Genomic DNA, 12953 nt, shown 5'->3' with positions numbered 1-12953 from the left:
TTTTAAGATTCAAAAAAGCATTCAGGCAAGAGAAGATGAAAAGTAATTCTTACCTGTAGCTTCTTCTTTTCCCGCTGGATAACTTGATAAGCAGACACTAGCTAAAATACAGAAATTGGGTATAATGATGATAATGCATTCATTAACAGCTACTGAAATAATTTCCTTAATTGTATCACTGTGTGCATTTTGAAACTCTTCACTTCACTTGAGAACACTCTGTTGACAGAAGTGTACTTAAATTTTCTCAGTGTTTCCTTTTTCTATCTATAAAATACCTCCAATGTTTTAAAAAAGAAGTCTACATCACAAAACAGTGATGTTACTCAGCATTCATGCACAGTTTTCCCTTTGCTGAGAAGACGTACCATGCTTCAATACAGGGGATCAAAACCCAACAGTATCAGAAAGTTACATCCCAGACAGCTACCCCACAGGGATGTCCATTTGAAAGAGTGCATGCCCCAGGGAGCTTAAGTAAAAGTCATTTTACAAAGAGTATGAATTAAAAAATACATTTACAAATTTTGCAAAAAAGGATCTGTGTAATGTTCTCATCCCATGTGCTTTGCATATACCCAGCAGACAGACAGACTGAAAGTGGACAATATTTCTCATTGTAAGCTGACAAAGGATTTAACAAGTAACTGCACAATTTAGTTTAATTCAAAATTTAATTACAGTTGCCAAAGTTGAAGTAGCTTAATGACACTTGGAACTAGAATATTCTGTTCTGAAATTGATGAAAACCTAAAGGAAAACACATCCAAAACACTCAAACTAGAAACCAATAGGTCAAAATATAACTTCAAATTCTTATATAAAATAAGATTTTTTCAAAATTACTTTTAATTTCAAAGTCATATTTATTTTGCACTTAAAAAGAAAACTAAAACTGCTATGGATGGTTTCCTTCACCACATTTTTGAGATGCTAACTCTGTATCCTACTTTAAGAGAGAAAAAATATTTATGTTTTAATTACTCATTATATATTGAAACTACTGTCATCCAAGCTCCAGCAAAGCAATTCTTTCCAATTGAACTAAAGAAACAGAAAAAATCACCAAGCCTTTTTGATACAGAAAACTAACACTTACTAAACACACTACACTAATAAAAAAAAAAAAAAGCCCACACAGAAAGCCAAAACCCCAAACACCAAAACAAACCCACAAATTGAAGAATTTTCACTTTAGCAATACTGTTTTACATAAACTTTAAAAAAATACCTACTATACCAGCTGGAAGAGAACCAAAAATTAATGGGAGACAACTGTTTTTTCAGGCATATGCTGAATACTGCAATTGCTGTATACATATTTTAGATTCCAGGGATTTTGACACTAGTAGACAAAAGTCTGCACAGCAATTTTTGTATTTGAGGGCAGCAAACATTAAAAGAACTGTAAAAAACCAGTGCAAACATCCAGTTTTAAATACAACACACACTTCAAACAAAAAAAGCCAACACAAACAAAAAAACCCCAATCCCAGAGAGCTTTACTTTCCCAATAATTCGGGAAATGAGTAAAAAAACTATTTATATCATTGGAGTTCACTAAAATAGCAAAAGAAACGGTCCTTGAATTAATTCCTTACAGGCAATATCTGGAAATTATGGAGAATAGAACTTATTTCTTTAAAACAAAATGCTTGCCTATTGTATGTGCATAGAATATACATTATGCACTTCAAGAAAAAGTTTCAGAACAAAAGTAAATTTGCTGTCATGTGAGTACAAATCATGCTCAGCTCTGTCCTGAACTCCACCCCCTCCTACAGGCTTTCTGCTGAAACCTTAATAGGCCTACTTTCTGTGAGTAACCACTAATTAACCTCTACTGCTGACATGAGGAAATTATTTATAAACAAGAGAAGAAAAGGATTTCCATGTTTTATCACTGGAAAAACATTTGATCTCCCTAGATGCCAATTTGAATTATAATTTAACTTCTATGTTAGGTTTAAATTGAAACATTTGCTCCAAACAGGAAAACAAAAAGATTATCCACTACTGCAATCTCTGTAAGCCTCATCTTTTTCCCCTCTCTACCCAGCTAAACCAGTCACTACATTGCCTACCTCTGAGTATTTTACCCTATAGTTGCCCAAACTGCGCTCCATTCTGCGCAGTCGCTGCAGCAACTGCTCTTTGCTGAGGCTGTCCATATTGCCAGGAGGCTCTTCTGTTTCACTTTCAATGTCAGAAGGTGAGTCAAATGTGGGACTGAGGGCATCCAAGTCCAGTCGATTCAGTGAGTCTCTTGAAGAACTTCGTACCAGGGACTCTTTAGAAGAAGAGCGGAATAGGGTCTCTTTCACCGGGCTTCGAAACAAAGATTCCATGGAGGAAACTCGAAGCTGAAGCCTCTGGGTGAAAGACTGAGTGTCACTTAGCTGCAAAAATCCAAAGCAAGTCATTATTTCTGCACTGCTTTTAGGCAGACAGACACACTAAAGCCCAGGAAAGAGAGACCTGATCTGGGCAACAAAATGACTGTTGCCTAACACATGCATGACACCAAATACACTGTTCTAGACCAAAAGATTCTGTGCTATGGTACTATATACTGCTGGTGCTACAGAAGTGATTCGAAAGCATTACTGCACAATGTTGCCCCTACGATCAAATGTTGGGATGCATGTACCAGGAGCCACGGCTAACTCAATTTCATCAAGCTAAAGTTTTTCCCAAGACATATTAAATGACTTACACTTTTACCACTAGCGACAATACTTTTAAGCCTATCAGTTCTTTTCCTTCAGGTAGAAATTAGCTTTCCAGTCATGCAATATGCCCTGTACTCTTGAAAGCGAGGTTAATGCTCTGTATCCCATGATGGCTGTGCAACAAGATGCATCTCAATGCAGGCAGTCTGCTAATCTACCATTACAAAAAAACCCAAACAAACCTCCACACATCAGTGACACCACTTAATACCAGCTAATGGGATTACACATAAACAAAATACCCTAGTATCCTGACAGGAAAGGACTTATCATCCCTACTCCAGCATGAAGATACATACTGGACACTTAAACCAAAGTAACACAAAGACAACACAGCAGGAAAGGAGGAAACAAACCCCCCATATCCTCCACATACCTGTGGGGAGGCTGGTTCACTTCCATTATTTTCTGTGGATCCGGGAAGTGGTTGTTTAGTTAAGTTCTACAGCAGGAAAAACAACCATTAGAAGGAATAGACACTACAAGGACTGTAATTCACTGATTCTTAGAAATATCATCTGTACTTTTACCTTGTCTGTGTTTTTAGTACTTTCTTTACAATGTTTATTAAGAGGTCTTCATGCAAACAAGCTAGTTTGTTAAATTCGAAACAGATTGCTGCAATATACAGAACTACAAAGCAGCTATGTGTGTATGGATTAGTACAAGACATCTGCAAATGGTGATATCTCCAATTAAGTTACTCAGAGCGATTATTTATATAACATTTATGCGTAAATCAAAGAAACACCAAAAAGCCAAAATGACAGCAGGAAAAATCTAATTGATGACTAGTGTTTACAGCCAACATGAGTAAGAGTAACACCGTCTTTCTCTATTTAACTGCACTGGGAGGGTGGAAACTACCTGGAAAAAGAGTGCTGGTAACAAGCTGTTTTAAACTCCGAACAAGCAGAGGAAGAAAATTAAACTTTCAGAAAAAACATTTGGCAAAAAACTTCATGTGTACATTCCTCTGCACTGCCAAAGAAAGAAAAACAAAACACACACACATAAAAAACTGCACCCCAACCAACAAAACCAACACAGCAGAAAACAATTTGTTTGTTTGTTGGGGTTTTTTGTTCGTTGTTTTTTTGGGTTTTTTTGGTGGTTTTTTTTTTTTTAACATTCTGTTCCTAGTCTGTCTATCCTGCTTTTCCTATGTCCTATGTTCAGGTGTTTTCTAACCAACTCCCAGTGACGGGAAGCTGGATAACACCACAGTTTTCAAGAAGGATGACCCTGGAAACTACTGGTCTATTAGTCTCACTTCAGTGGTCGGTAAAATTATGGAGAAAATTTTTCTGGGAGTTACTGAAAAACACCTGAAAGACACCACAGTCATTGGTCACAGTCAGTACAGCTCCACAAGGGGAAACTCCTGCTTGTCAAATATGATTTCTCCTTATGACAAGATTATCCATGGAGCTGACCAAGGAAAGCCATTTGTTATAAACTTTTTAGATTTCAGTAAAGCTTTGGATACTGTCTCTTACAGTATCCTTCTGGACAAAATGTCCAGCACACAGCATGCAATGGTTGAGCAACTGGCTCATGGGTCAGGCATAAAGAGTTAGGGGTTACTTCACAAAGAGTAAACGGGGTAACATCAGACTGGTGACCTGTCACTAGTGGGGTTCCACAGGGCTCCATCTTAGGCCCAGTTCTCTTCAACAGCTTCATGAATTACTTGGATGCAGGACTCAAAGGTACACTAAGTAAGTTTGATGATGACTCTAAATTGGGAGGAGCTCTCGACTCCCCCAAAGGTAGGGAGGCCCTGCAGAGAGACCTCAACAAATTAGAGGACTGGGCAATCACCAACCATATGAAGTTCAACAAGGGAAAATGCTATATTCTGCACCTGGGATGGGGCAACCCTGGATGTTCGTACAGACTGGGGAAAGAGAGGTTGGAGAGCAGTGCACAGAAAGGGAACTGGGGATCCTGGTCAACAGAAAGTTGAATATGAGTCAGCAGTGCCCTGGCAGCCAGGAGGGCCAATCGTGTCCGGGGGGGCATCAGGCACAGCATCGACAGCCAGTCGAGGGAGGGGACTGTCCTGCTCTGCTCTGAGCTGGTGTGGCCTCGCCTTGAATATTGTGTGCAGTTTTGGGCACTGCAATAGAGGAAAGATACTAAGCTGTTAGAGAGTGTCCAAAGGAGGGCAATGAAGATGGTGAAGGGCCTTGAGGGTACTTGGTCTGTTCAGCTTGGAGGAGACTGAGGAAATACCTCATTGCAGTCTACAACTTCCTAAGGGGGGGAAGTGGAGGGGCAGGAACTGATCTCTTCTCCGTGGTGACCAGTGATAGGACCCAAAAGAATGGTACGAAGCTCTGTCAGAGGAAGTTTATGCTGCATATTATAAAAGGTTCTTCACCCAGAGGGTCGTTGGGCATGAGAACAGGCTCCCCAGGGCAGTGGTCACAGTACCAAGCCTGACAGAGTTCAAGAAGTGTTTGGACAACACTCTCAGGTACATGGTGTGATTCTTGGGGCTGTCCTGTGCAGGACCAGGAGTCAGATTTCGGTGATTCTTGTGGGTCCCTTCCAACTCAGGATATTCTATCACTCTAACCTATACAAATCCTGACAGTTTTATGTTCTTTAAACCCAGTCCAACTGAATTAGCAACACATGCTAGAAACCATCTTGGACATGAATTGTCCAAGAGAAGCAAAGTACTGAGGCATATCAAACAAAATATGGGTAAATTCACTTAAAAGCAGTGTAACTCTTAATTTTAAATCCAGCTGTACCCTGAAAGTTACATGCAAACTGAAAAATTTAAGGTGTACATATAACTGAAATTTGAATCATAATCCCCCTTGTATGCATCTGCCACATAATCACATTCACAGCTTCTACTCTGGATACACAGATAAGCATACCTAAATATTAACGAGGCAGAGGAATGATACAGTGTAAAAGGGCTTTAAAAAGGTCTTAAGGAAGTACAAAAAATACCACAGAATGAAGAGAAATTCAGATAGTTAAGGAAAACAGGGTACTGAGCAGTCACCCAGATGCAGACAAAATTAAATGAGTAATAACCAGACATACAAGAAGTCTGAATTTGGAAATTGCGCTTCACCTGGTTTGAACAAAATCTGCATTCTGCTTCAGAACACTATCCTGTGGTGGTGGATTTATTCCTAGCGGATTAACAGCTCTTACTGTGTTTTAATCTACAGCACTTCTACATTTTATTCTCAGCTCCCTTACCTGTTCTTTTTCGTTTCCTAACTGGGAAGTTAATAATAAGGTAATCCAAATAAAAAATTTTCTGTTCTACAATTTACAAAGCATCTACCATGCTAGTACAGGCCTGACAACAGAGGAAGACAAATACTTTACCAAGAATAACGAACTAACTGCATATACTTCTTTCAAAAATCATATATTCTGATATACATAAAAGAGAATTAAAGAAAACTATGAAGGGTTTGTACATGTAATTCATAAGAATAATTTAATATTTAACATCTATTTTAAAACACAAGATTAAGTAGATTTATTAAATTTAATAAGGTTTTTATTAATATAGAACCCATGGATGCTGTTCCTTTCTTTGAAGATGCTTAAAAATCTGCCATTTAAGGATTTACAAAGATCCTCAAAAATGTAATTTCAAAACTAAACTAATGCCGCCACTTTTAAAATTCTCCTACTTTTTATGCTGGCGTCTTTGTACTCAATCTGTGTGGACAAAAGTAGAAACTACATCTGGGGGTTAGACTTTCCACTGGCATAAATAATCCACTGGCAGGGATACACTGGTAATCTTTTGTATAAAAACTGGACCACCATAGGTATGTAGCTGCTACAAGACTACATCACTGTGCAATGGGTTGTATTCAGGTGTCCACACACTGAAAGTAACTATGAATGGAAGTTGCTATATATAAGTATTGATTCAAGAGGCTTTCAAGAGCTTAAATGCCCTAGCCTTTCATAAGTCTTATGAGAGCTTTCAGCAAAACCAGAATCACAGAGCACGAGCAGGCATTTCAAACATCTTAAACCCAGCTGTTACATCAGGGTTTTTGGAAACCAAGGGAAGTGTCTCCTCCACAAACTCACAGAACATACACATCCATATACTTACAATCTCTAATAAAAAGGTTTCTTTTTATTATGAAGATGTATAAATCATAACTCAGTTTTAACTGGAGCACATTAGGATGTTTTAGTGACATTTACACCTCCTTACTTCCCTATTTCTGAAATGCAAACTAATTCATCTTACTTATTTCTCAAAGGTATAAGTAGATTAGTAAGCCTGAAAAGTGAAAGTTTAAATGTTTTAATTTAAAAACATTTTACTGTTTTCCCTCCTTCTCAGGTATTCCAAAACTTAGTAAATTATGGAGGGAGAAAGGAAAGAAAGCTTAGTAGACATTTTTTCCCCTCATTTCCCTTTCATTTTTCTTTTAAAAACCACATTGTGTCCAAGAATATTTTGAACAAAATGCAACAAAACCTATGTAGCTTAGTTAGTAACGAGTTTATACCAACTTCATATACGCCAAAAAAATCCACAATTACAGTCACTTCTCTATGACATTCACTCTCTTAGATCACATATCAGTTGCATACACACAGTTTGATTTAGCAGAATTAATATGCATTTGTGTGTGTTGATGAAACTTTCCCTCTCCTGCATCTTCAGTTTATCTAGGTTTCCCAAACATACATAATGTAGGGTGCTTTTTAATATAATTGTTTTTATAATCAGACATCCCATTCTCTATTCTCATTGTTTTCTCCCCCTCCCAATTCCTACTGTGAGAGTACTGCTCTAGAGTTTTCAGAAAGCTCAGAGAAAAAAATCAGTTTTACAGGTAACATATTATTAATACACACTGGTACACATTAACAATAACTTGTACATTATAACTATTTGTTATGTATGCAGTCTTGTATATAAATATGCAAGCCAGTAAATATGCCACTGAAGTACATACTAAAAGATCATATAAAGACAACATTTGAGCAATCACACAAATACATTATTTGAAATAAAACTGTTTTAGAGATATTCTGTAATGTAGTGAAAACCAAAAAAGGTTAATTTTGCAGTGAATCTTTAAGTAGCAATTGCTGGATTTCAAATATGATCAAAATATCTAGAACTGAAAAAAAAATTTAGTAACTATTTTGAAACTACAGATTTTCAGCATGTCCTCTTTGGTCCCCATCAAAAAGTTCAATCTTGAAAACACAACTGAACTAGTAATGAATCAGTGTTTTAAGGACATGCTCTAAAAAAGCATAACCATTTGCAACAAATTAAGACTTTCCATGGATCACCATTTTAATCATTAATCATTGTTTCTGTCCAATCTTGCTTAGCCTGAGAGAGAAAAGTCCAACACAACATGGTGTGCCTTGCTCTGTCCACCTCCTTATTAGATTTCTATCCTGCTACAGCTTTCAGTGACTTGTCATTTTCAGCCCCTGCATGACCAGCAAAGAGCACTTACTCAACTGGAAAAGCATCAGGGATGAGCTGGGGCTCTAAAAAATACTGTGATTTGACTACAGACTCGGGAATGCCATGCCTCCGAAGCATGTGAAGGATGCCATTCCAGACCTATGACAATAGCAAGAATACAGCTTTGTATGTGCCTATGTTAAAAAGCGGAAGTCTGCTTTCGTCCCTATGCCTGCTTCTTTCTCTTCACGTCTCGTCTCTTCTCATTGAGCTTCTCCACTTACATATGATGAAAACAACAATTCCAGGCAAAGAAATGTATATTTAAAATAAAAATCAATTATTATAAAAAAGGTTAGTTATCCTCACAATAATAGCTGCCAGGGTACCAACTAGATACAGATTAATTTCAAAGTCTACGTGAAATAATTATTCCCTGCTGCCATTAGTAGTAAATGACAAGCAACCTTTACTGTACACAGCAAAAAGCATGTAATTTTTACACGAAACCAATCCCAATGTTTATCCTATCCATTTATCTTGAAATATATACAGACATATACAAACATGAAATGGAAGATTCTATGCAACAAACATACAAACTTTTGCAACATTTATTTAAAAGTTGTGTAGGGTACGGTTACCTGTACAAGAGAAAACGTTAATTTTTTTATGTTACGATAAATTCACATCATACAGCACACCAGCCAGGAGCTATCAGGTACTACCTCTGTGAAATTTAGTGCAGGGTTAGCAACAAGGTAGTTAAGATAGATGTCTCTGTGAGAACAAGCCACAAGCAACACTAGGTTTGCCTTCTAGTACATTACTCTCCTCCACCTGCTAAAGGCATTACTAAGAGGGGTAGGAGGACTCACCACACTGTCACTCTGTGGTTTAGGTTGTTTGGTGGGATCCAAAGCAAAGATAGTATACTCAGAGAGAAAAGCAGGTTCTGCTATCATTCCGGCTAACAGCTGTCATTCAATGCAAAAAGGAGGAAAATGAAAATAAATCAAGAAATAAAGAACACTGCACAACTTTACTCATTTTTTCCATGCTATTAAAAACATAATAAAACAATACAGCAGTTTATGAGACAACAGATATTGATAAAGGCAGGACATAACCAGAAAATATGCATTAGATCATTTCAGAACGGCCAAAATACAATTTTTATCATTTGGTAGTAAAGAAGCATGCAATTTAAAAGACAGATCCTAGTTTAGCCAAAGATAAAGAAAATGTTTCAGGCACTTATACTGTAACTTTTTTAAACTTCTGTGGATGAGTTATCATATACCACTGAGCCCTATACGCTCTCAGTTATACATGAACAACCCACTATTCTAAAAATTCTATCAGTATTTCAGTTATATACACTATAAATCGCTTGCTTTTGACTACTTATCATCAGTGCTCTTATACACTAGAATTCTAACTACATTAAAAAAAATTCCTTATATTGTTTTTAAACTACTAGAACACTATTTTGTAAAAACACCACAAGTTGAATTAAACATTTTATCAAATCAGTATGTAAGAAGAGATTTAAATCCCTAGAGATGAAAACATGAAGAGAAGGAGACTGGAATTTGAATTCAAACTGGATATATATATTTAATGTAATGCAATCTAATGCTGTTAGGATGTGTAACAGATTTCAAAAAAATATTCCCCTCATGATTATACTCATTTATATGTAAGTTCAAGGTTCTTTCAGCCTTTCTTACAGCCTGAGATTTCAGAATTGTGCTGTCTGCTGACTGAACCAAAACATGAAATAACGCAAAACTGTTCTGAAATAATGAGACAAAACCCTATATCAAGTTACTAAATAGTATTTTTAGGAGCCAAATAAATTACAGTGTAAGTTAAGAGTTTGATTTACTTTTTTTTCTGACAGTTACATTGACTCCAGTGCTCTAGTAGCTTACTTACATCAATTCAAATTGAGAGAGGAAAAATATTTTCATATGTAAGATCTGGAACACTACATGGCTCTCAATTTATGTTCACAAAACCCTTTCAGAAATTGTAGTAAGTGGTTAATGTTCATTGACAGCCATATACAATAGCTTCTGATTGTTGGATTTGCCAATAACTAGCTAGGTCTGAGAAACTCAGCTGAAACTTCTCACTTTTAAGTTGCTACAAAGACTAGCTGCTAATAAAAGAGATGGTCACATTTCTCCTGCTCCCAATCTTTTTCACCCCTCTGGCCTCAGCACACTTGCCCTCTGCATTCACTGTGGTTGCAAACACTTGCTGAGTTTTGTGAGACTGGTCACCAGTCTCAGCCTATTAGAAGTGTAATGCTTAAAGAGTAAACTGTGTTAAAGTTCCTGCTATATACATTCAAGTGTGTAAAACCGATAGAAGTTTCCTTATCTGAGCTTTCAGACAAAGGAAAAATAAGAAAGCTGATAAATGATAATGATTCCAAAAAATCTTCCTCCAGTGCTGACAATTGTAGAAGCTCATAGCCTTGACCCTGCTATGCATTTTGCACACGTTCCTCTTCTTGAAAGGATATATGCCAGAAAAAGAAAGAGGTAAATATTATGCATGCACAAACATACCACAGCAGTACTACAAGCAAGCCTGATGGCCTCATGAATTAGAAGCACGCAAATTCTCCACCACAAATAAAGTTATGAAATCTTAAAAGAGAGAAATTACTTTGTATGTTTGGAGAAGATCAGTTAAGAAGATAAAACACAGTTTGCAAAGCACTGATAAATGGATTACAGCAAATATTATTAACCAAAAGATTATGAACATTTTCAACATGTAACATATTATCTTCAGCTTAGTTAAGTCACTTTTAACAACATTACCCAAGAACTTCAGGAATCACAGGCAATTTAAATTATCTCTTCATAGTAACAGCATGCTAATCCTTGTTTCTCAAAAAATTATTAAATTGTGACATTTCACCATAGCATTACTTCACTTCATCCTAATTCCATTATTTAGTACATCAAACAATTTGCATTAAAAATAATTCCTATTTGATCTCTAACAAGTTCACCCCGCTCCAAAAAAAAAGATGGACTGTCAGTTTGCTCAGCACCTAAGAGCTGTTAGGATTTTTAGTCATCCCTGGAAGTTCACGACCATGTTATTGCAGTCAAGTTCTAACAGGAGACCTAGACATTAATTCTTTCACAAAACATTAATTACAAACCCCAAAACTTACAGGTAAGAGAGAGAGAGCTTTAAACAATGGCAGGAGTTAATTTTAAAAATCCACTCAAAACTACCTGGTAGACTGATACAGAGTGTATGCAACTCCTGTTTAGCAAGATTGGAAGATCCAGGCTATCCACTGTCTAAAATATGCCAATATATATTATGTTATGATTTTGAGAAAAAGAAAGAAAAAAACTTATGAATATAAATTGATGCAGCACTGCTTGAGTTTTCAGACATACAACTCCAGGGTCTCTATCATAATTAACAGTTTACACAAACAGTAGAATGCAATTAGCAATTCTGCTAAGTTTCACAGATGTTGATCAGACACAAGAACATTTCTAAATAATCTCAGCTTCACCCTGCTGTCGACTGAGTAAAGGCAAGCACAAAAAGGAAGGAGCCAACCCTACAAATAAAGAAGAACAAAATACAGTACTGAGGCAGAACAGTAATTACTGTATCAAAATGAAATTCCAAAGTATTTCTTCTCCAGTAGCCAAGAGTTTCACAATTCAAATAGCTACCAAAGACAGAACATGCTCAGTCATGGTCCAAGAGTGTTATTTCTTTAGAACTGGCTGTATCTACCCACTAGTGAGTTCATCCTCTGTTCTCAGATGTTGGGTGACCAACAATGAAAATATTTAAGGACTGGCTCACAGTATTTTTGTTACTTTGATAGGTATGTTTTTACCGTTAAATTATAGGCAGAGCTCTCTAGTGAGTTCTGTAATTATACTACTTAATGCTTTCCAATATATACATGTGTTTTTATCTGCATTTTTAATTTTTTTAATCATCTATTCAATATGGCTTTAAGAACTAGCTGTCTAGTTAACTTGGAAGGGGGATGTTAGGGAAAGGAGTATTAAAAGTAACTAAAAATTATTCACCTATGCCTGGAAAACAGGCAAGAAACCACCTGGTAGTCAAGCAAAATTAAACAATATTACCACGGGATTCTTGCACTTAAGGACTTGTCCTAAAACCCACTCTGAATTATCTTAGTAGCTTCAGAAACATTAAAGACATCTGGTGCTATACTGTCTTATGTATCACTAGCACCACTTTAGCGCTAGACCAGTATAGTGATCAATAAAACTAGACAAGTGGTGACTCCAAGCAGGATGAAGCATACCAGAAACAGAGCATGCGAAGATGTAATTGTTTAATTAACCTGCTCTAATCCTCTGAATGCCATCACATCCCACTTGAAGCTTGCTATAGAAATCCTAGTAAGATCTTCCAACATTCTGTTTGAAACATACTCTGGAGGAAGCGGCTGATACACCTGAAGGCTGTGCTGCCATTCAGTGAGACCTTGATAGGCTGGGGAGTTGGGCAGAGAGAAACCTAATGAAGTTCAACAAAGGCAAGTGTAGAGCACTGGACCTGGGGACAAATAACCCCAAGTACCAGTACAGGTTGGAGGCTGACTACCCAGAGAGCAGCTCTGCAGAGAAGGACCTCAGAGTCTTGGTGGATGAAAAGTTGACCATGAGCTGGCGGTGTGCCCTTGCAGCCAGGAGGGCCAATGGGATCCGGGGGTACATTAGGAAGAGCACTGTCAGCAGGTC

At 37.1% G+C, this 12953-nt stretch overlaps 1 protein-coding gene and 1 long non-coding RNA gene across 12 annotated transcripts in view; one reads left to right on the top strand and one right to left on the bottom strand.

Moving 5' to 3' along the window:
* Positions 1–12953, bottom strand: part of GOLGA4 (golgin A4) — a 73327-nt gene that overhangs the window by 46570 nt on the left and 13804 nt on the right. For 6 of the 11 annotated variants that reach the window (XM_051798675.1, XM_051798667.1, XM_051798676.1 and 3 more), the window contains exons 3-6: positions 9054–9152; positions 3109–3174; positions 2085–2399; positions 54–101 (exon numbers count right to left, since the gene is read on the bottom strand). In XM_051798675.1, coding sequence (XP_051654635.1) covers positions 54–101; positions 2085–2399; positions 3109–3174; positions 9054–9152 — 528 coding nt within the window. The remainder of the gene's footprint in view (positions 1–53; positions 102–2084; positions 2400–3108; positions 3175–9053; positions 9153–12953) is intronic. The other 5 variants (XM_051798677.1, XM_051798678.1, XM_051798669.1 and 2 more) reach the window with 4 other exon arrangements.
* Positions 1–12953, top strand: part of LOC127476200 (uncharacterized) — a 28022-nt gene that overhangs the window by 3873 nt on the left and 11196 nt on the right. The window lies entirely within an intron of this gene.

Source organism: Manacus candei, unplaced genomic scaffold (assembly GCF_025592945.1).
Source record: "Manacus candei isolate 608988 ecotype Guabito, Panama unplaced genomic scaffold, ASM2559294v1 h1tg000049l, whole genome shotgun sequence".
Taxonomy (NCBI): Eukaryota; Metazoa; Chordata; class Aves; order Passeriformes; family Pipridae; genus Manacus; species Manacus candei.
This window is presented reverse-complemented; position numbering and strand designations above follow the sequence as displayed.